The following is a 7047-nucleotide window of genomic DNA, read 5'->3' as shown; positions in this document are numbered from 1 at the left end:
GCTATCACTGCCAACTGCGGGAGGGAGTTCCACAGTTTAACCGGGCGTTGCATAGTGTTTTTCCTTCGCGAGGGCAACTGTCCAGCCCCTTGCATGGCGCTGTTGGGAAATGTTTATACCTACCGTTGTTCCATTGCAAAGAGAATCATCGAAGGAGCGCGCTTCAAAGCAGCCGCGAGAGGGCTCTCTCTAGCTTTGCCGGCGACGCCTTTTTGCAAAGGTTTCAACCCCTCCCAGCAGAAATTGCATTTCCTCCCGCAGCAGCTTCCTGGGGCTGCCCTTAGCCGGGAGTCGGCTTCACTTCCTGCCTGAAACTTACAAGCCCCTAAAACAAGGGATCGTGCAATGCACAGGTTGCAACAGCCTTTGCAAGGGGGAAAAAAACGGGTCTCCTGTTCCTTTGCAACCTCTGCGTGCAAATGCCGCGGAGCCTTTTGCAGCGTAGAGGCAGCATGTTTCAATTTTTCATGATAGTGAATTTCCTCCAAGCAGCCAGGCTGAAAAGCCTCTGAAAAGCCTCGCTCCGATGCTGGCTAGGAGAGCGAACATGAAGAGCATCACCAGGGTGGTGGTTTACCTGTCCAAAGAGAACAGCTGCCCGCAGCGCGCCAGGTTCCAGCAGGTAGCGACGAAAACTGTGTGTGGGTCTGTCACTTGCTGTCCTCTCTTGGAGTTTTGTGGAAGGATCCGGGTGATTTGCAGGCGGATGAGGTCCCGCATCCACACCAGGCATTTAAAGCAGTGGATCCTGGGGTGATTCCCTAAAGACCACGGCAGTGGATTAAGCCAGGGGTTCCCCAACATCTGGGTGGCCTCTTGGTTCCATAAACTCGCCCCCAGTGCCCCCTACCCTATAAAAAGAACAATTCAGAATTGCAGATTGCAGGACTCCCTAAAGAAAATAATAGCACAAGAAAATTGAACACAGTAACAGGTATTTCCACACTGGTTCAAAATTTAGTTCAACAAATTGATTAACTTGATCCAACAACAGCAGCTTTTTATTATTATCATTATTTGAATTTATATATCACCCTATACCCCAAGGTCTCAGAGTGGTTCGCAGAAAAGATCAACATAAAAACCACAATATATACAGTGGCGTAGCGTGGGTTGTCAGCACCCGGGGCAAGGCAAGTAATTTGCGCCCCCTAACCCGTGGATTTGCGCCCCCTAACCCTAACCCCCAGATGTTGCGCCCGGTGCGGCCGGCCCCCCCTGCACCCCCCACGCTACGCCACTGAATATATATATAATCAAAATAAGAACAACAACCCAATAGCACCCTTCTCACAAAAAGAGCCACTTTTCAAAAGGGTATAGGATGTCAATCAGGTGAACCAAAGGCCTTTTAAAAGTCTAATAGTAATTTACACCCCCGGAACTGCAGCATTACCTACAGTCTTAATTGGTCACCGCCCCCCACCCTAAAAAATCTTGTATACAGTATTATGAAATGGTTACCAGGGTTTTGTTTTGTTTTTTGTCTGCTTCTCCCAGAGCATCGTTGGCCACTTTTGCACAGGCGACGAAGACAGCTGGATGGTGAACTGCGCTTTGGACCAGCGCCGGTTCCTGATTTCTGACAGGGAGTTTGCTGGCTCCAACAGGGTCCTCCTGCAGGTTGGTGGGGGAGATGGAGGGAGATGGATGGGGTTTCCAGAACTGAAACACTCTTTAAAATGTTCAGTTCTGCTTCTTTTTTTTAAAGACGCCTTCTTCCATTTATTCTCACCCAAGTTGCTAACTGTGACCCTCTTTCTTTCTTTCTTTTTTTGAAGGAGAGAATAAAAATATAAAACCAAAACATTTGTTAAATTACAATCAGTTGTCTCTTCCACACGTCTCTAGAAATTTGTGATAAGTAACATCCAATTGGTTGCGGGGGGGGGGGGGGACGGGACATTGATGTAATTTAGAGCCTTTTATTCTTGGTACTCCTTGTGTCTCTGGTGGTTCCAGTTATAGGTTTATGTTTCTGTATACCTGGCAAATCATCTCTGATTCCTTCATTTCTTATGCTGCTGCTCTCCACTTACCTGTCACAGGTATCTAAGGATAACCAGCTTTTATCGTTCTTCTTGCAAATGTAGCATCCCATGCTAACCTTTGTTCGGTTCTGTTTATTTGTTTGTCTCACGAAGAAAGGAAAAGATAAAAAAAGAAACCTTCTTCCACAGAGACCGCCTTTCTGCCCCATCAAACACCTGACAGAGGCGCAAGCTTCTTCCCTCCCTGTGGAGACCCAGGAGCGAGGGGTGGATGTGGGCGTGGCCATCCTCCTGCAATCGGCCAATCAGAAAGTGTTGCTGACGAGGCGGTCCAAGACTCTGAGCAGCTTCCCCAACATTTGGGTCCCTCCAGGTGAGATTTGGAGGTGAGGCAGGGGAAGGGAATGTGTTTTTGACACACAGAGAAATTAGAAGTGGAGAAGGGATGGGGAAAGCTGCCATGCTCCAAAGGCAGGAGAATACACAGTCATCCTACAGCCAGACCCTACAGGTGGTCCACAGGAAGGTTGAGAACACCTGTATTTCTCCCTGCAGTTTGTATCCCCACCCCACCCCAGGTAACTGGGATTGAGGCTCTTTAGACTAAGCCTGCATGCTTGAACAGGCCAGCCAAGGACCTTACCTGGGATGCCTGATTTTCATAATAAAGTGCTTTGAGGGTATTTTTTTCTTCTTCTTAAAACCAGCAGTATATAAATTTTACGAAATAAATAAAAGAAATAATACCACATTGGCTTTGAGTTGGATCCAGGGGCTGAATGATTTTTTAATTCCTCCCACCTAAAAAAAAAAAAGTACCTGCTTTTTTGTGAAACAAAAGTTTATTAAGCGGAGACCCCCCCACACAATTTTTCAGTTGGCCGGGGGGGGGGGTGGCAGAGGAGAAGCTTGACAACACCCTCCCAAAGTTACAAAAACATTTAAAATGCAGTTCCAGAGTGGGTTATGATCTAAAACAAGGGCTAGGAACAAGGGGGTCAGGTGAAGCACCCTGGACCCTGGGAACTAAAGTCCACCCAACATCCAGATTACAAGCTGAGTGCAAGTGTGGTATTAGCTTTATTATTATTTTTAAAGCAAGCTCCTAGTCCTCAAGACAGGAAAGAGAGGCTTAGAGGCATTGGGGCAATACTGATAGAATGTCAGGGCAGGTCAACGCCTTTGCAGAATCAACTGCAGCATTCAGAGTGTACTCCTTCAGTAATCCTTACAAAGAGCCCTGTAGGGTAAGGTAGAGGTAAAGGGACCCCTGACCATTAGGTCCAGTCTTGGCCGCCTCTGGGGTTGTGGCGCTCATCTCGCTTTACTGGCCGAGGGAGCCGGCATACAGCTACCGGGTCATGTGGCCAGCATGACTAAGCCGCTTCTGGCGAACCAGAGCAGCGCACAAAAACGCCGTTTACCTTCCCATCAGAGCGGTACCTATTTATCTACTTGCACTTTGACATGCTTTTGAACTGCTAGGTGGGCAGGAGCAGGGGTAGTATTATCTTTATCCCCATCGTGCATGCCGGTGGGGCAGGTAGGCCAAAAGAGAAATTGTTTGTGTACGTCCTGTGGAAAGCTGCCCCCCCCGCAACGTTTCAGCCCCTTTCCTTTGTGTCCAAGAGCTGAGCCGGCAACTCCAAGAATGAAACGCTGAGCTGAGCGGAGGGCTTAGAGGGGGATTGAGCCTGTCAGAAATAAATTGGCATGGCGGGAACCTGGATCTTTCTTTTCCTTTGCAGGTGGCCACATCGAACAGGACGAACAGGTAACGAAACAGCTTGCTGTGCTCTGGAAGGAGAGGAAGTACAGAGGCAACCTGTGTCAGGGAAAACCAGGCTAGGAGGAAATAAGTTTATTTATACCAGGGAGGGTCAATGTGGTTCCTTCTGCATGTTGCTGGACTACGCCACCCATTAGCCTGGCCAAGGAGTCAGGGGCTGATGGGAGTTGTAGTCCAGCAGCATCTTCATGTTGGCTACCTGCAGTTTATACAGAGATTTCTTTCCCGTCCTTCTTGTACTTCAGAGTGGCTTCTGTCAATCTGAATTTGTGTTCTCCTTTAAAAAAAAAAAAGGAGTTTCAGGATCTGCTGCAAACCTGCTTTTTCTGCTCCTGTAGTTGCTGGACGCTGGGCTGAGGGAACTGGGGGAAGAGACGGGCCTGTGGCTTCAGGACGGGGAGTTTTCCTGGCGCCCGCTGGCCCTGTGGGAGGTAAGAGTCACTCAAGCACCCCAAAAGAGCTGAGGTGAATTATGGGGTGCCCAGAAGGGCTGGGAGGGACTGGGGTTCAAAGTCCAGTCCGTATGAGGCAGGGGCAGCCATGTTAGCTGTGCATGACTTTGCCCTCTTCATATCTAAAATGCACAAGTGTGAATTATTTACGTACTATTAGTTGTGCAGAGTCGCCCATGAGAGACTCTTTGGTTTAGCAATCTGGTTAAGACTGAGGAGACACCAGTTCTGATTCCCACTTGGATGCAGTTTGCCAGGTGACCTTGTCATCATCTCTCAAACCTGGCCTCCCTCACAGGGTTGAGGATAGAATTGGGGTGGGGAAGAGCCATGCCACCCTAATCTCCTTGGAGCTATTAATTTTCAAGAATAGATAAAAGAGAGTTATGAAACATGGCAGTACTTGAGACCGAGTGCTCTATTTACCTCAGAATTGTCTACACTGACTGGCAGCAGTGGCTGTTTGTGGTTTTCAATGGGATCTTCCCAGCCCTAACTGGAGATGCCATGGGGGATTGAACTTGGGACCTTCTGCATGCCAAGCAACTGCTCTGCCCATTGAGATAGGGCCCTTCCCCCAGTGTTCAAAGCAGTTCACTTCCAGCCTGCTCCTTACAACAACCCTGTGAGGAGGAGTCGGTCTTCTCGCACAGCCTAGGGGTTTCCTCACGGGTGCTGCCTTCTCTCACCCCCTGCAGTCAGTGTACCCTCCCATGCTGAGCAGAGGCCTGCCAAAGCGTCACCACGTCGTCGTCTACCTCCATTTGCTTTCCCGCGAGAGTCACCAGCAGCTCCAGGTGAGGTGGTTGGTGCCATTCAGGGTCACGGGAAGCCTAACCGGGTGTCCAAGCGACCCCCCAGAAGCACACACACACCCTCCTGGTTTTAAACTATGCACAGCATCCATATGTCAAGAATGCTCTAGTTGTGATTCCTGCATTGCAGGGGGTTGGAATAGATGACCTTTGGTGTCCCTTCCAACTCTACAATTCTAATTCGCTCTTATGGGCAAGCTCTGGTGACTCGGTGGTTTCTTGGAACTCTAGTTCAGGGAAGAAGGGAGGCCTTTTTCCACCCAAGGGCTGAATTCCCCAATGGGCAGCCTGCCTAGTTCCTAGAGTGGTTTAACAATCTATCTCTCCACAGTGAACTCTGGGAGCTGCAGCTCTAGGAGGGCATTAAGGGGGTCTCCTAGGAACTCTCAGCACCCTTCACAAACTACAGCTCCCAGAATTCTTTGGGGCAATTTAAAGTGGCATCCTAGGACTTTAAATGTATGTGGCCTCTTCCTCTTACATCCAACCAGCCTTTTAACTGGGAATGGCAAACCCCAGATATTTCATGGGCAAAGATGGGGGGCATACTTTTGTACTGGCGATAACTTTGTTTACACACCCAGCTTTGCCTACTTAAAATGATCATAACAGGTTTTTTTAAAAAGAAAATGGAAATTTATTAGAATATTTCATCTTAGAGTAAACAACAGAGCGTCTTGTGGCAAAAGCTGAGAAGGATGGGGAAGCTTTTATGATCAGTGGGCCAGATATCCTGACCCCTGGCGGGCAAAATTTCACAGGTGGGTGGGGCATTACCTGCCAATCGCCCTAGGTCATAGTGACATCAGGTGATGCCACACTCTAAAGTGAAGCCCTGATTGTCGGGATTTCAAAGCCTGGTGTGGGGCTGTTTGAAAGCCCCTTTGCAAGGAGACACGGACTGCTTTCAAACCTCTGAAAACCTGTTTGCAAAAGGGCTTTTAAACAGCCCCACACTTCTCTTTGAATTGCCAATTTTCTTTTAAAATAATATTCCACTGTACTCGACATGCCTAGAGCAGTTCTGGTTGCTTGGCTGTGCTTACTTTTGTGTCACATTTCAGGTTAGACTGAAGCCCAATGAAGCAGAAGTGAGTGCTTACGCCTGGCTGGACGAGCCGGTCTTGGCATCCATCGCCGCTACGCAGAATGAGATTGGGGCCACCAGTGCGATGGCAGGCGATCTCCCACCAGCTGTCAGGTATGTGGATGGTTAGGGGATGCAGAAAACGGGGGGGGGGCGGGGAGCACCCCACTCTTGTTCAGCACCTAGGTCAAAAGTGTGCTGGCAGCTCTTTGGGCTAATTGGGCATCTTCTTTGCTTCCCTGAACAGCATCACTGAACTGCAGCATGGCTCAGCCAAGACAGTGGCCATCCCCACCACAATGTTCCTCAGCTCCGCTCCACTACAGGGGGAAGACGTGGAAAGAGTGAGCACCGGGACAAAGTTTGCCCTGAGGCTCTGGCTGGACACTTTAGCGGTGCAAGCAGAGTGAAAGGATCAAAACTGGGAAGGAAGAGAAAGAAAGAGGTGGCAAGCCACATGGGGTATGATCCGGACTCAGCCACTGGATTCAATCCTAGTTTTATGCTGGTGCCAGTTGGCTCTCTCGATACCACTAAGGTTAATCAGGCTTCCCTTTTTGGGGTGTGTGTGTGGGGGGGGAGGACTGATCTCATGGGGAAATTGTATTTTCACATGTTTTTGTTCAGTGACCAAGGAGCAACAAGAGTTTCACTTCTTGCCTGAACTTTCAGAGATGTAGGCACACTCCACATTAACAGGGGCAGGAAAGCAAATGAGGGCTTTTAAAAGTTTGGGTGTATTGTTTTTTAGCAGAACCTGTCATTGTACATCCTTAAAAGAGGCAGTCCACTGGGTAGCAGGGAAGAAATAAACGAATGCAAATGATAGGACGCATCTGAATTTCATACCATGAGTTCCAGAATTTTCTTTCATGTGGTTATCTGGTTCCTGTTCAAAGGACTAGCACATATG

At 48.8% G+C, this 7047-nt stretch overlaps 1 protein-coding gene across 1 annotated transcript; it reads left to right on the top strand.

Moving 5' to 3' along the window:
• Positions 1 to 242: 242 nt before the first annotated feature.
• Positions 243 to 6980, top strand: NUDT17 (nudix hydrolase 17). Its single transcript, XM_081175475.1, has 9 exons — positions 243 to 353; positions 493 to 622; positions 1501 to 1623; positions 2181 to 2364; positions 3740 to 3765; positions 4119 to 4211; positions 4931 to 5034; positions 6117 to 6248; positions 6382 to 6980. The coding sequence occupies exons 1-9, from the start codon at positions 346 to 348 to the stop codon at positions 6542 to 6544; spliced, it is 963 nt and encodes a 320-aa protein (XP_081031601.1). The 5' UTR covers positions 243 to 345; the 3' UTR covers positions 6545 to 6980.
• The last annotated feature ends 67 nt before the right edge of the window (positions 6981 to 7047 follow it).

This window comes from Podarcis bocagei, assembly GCF_964188305.1.
Source record: "Podarcis bocagei genome assembly, chromosome: 16".
Classification (NCBI taxonomy): domain Eukaryota; kingdom Metazoa; phylum Chordata; class Lepidosauria; order Squamata; family Lacertidae; genus Podarcis; species Podarcis bocagei.
The sequence above is the reverse complement of the archived record's forward strand: the minus strand, read 5'-3'. Positions and strand labels throughout refer to the sequence as shown.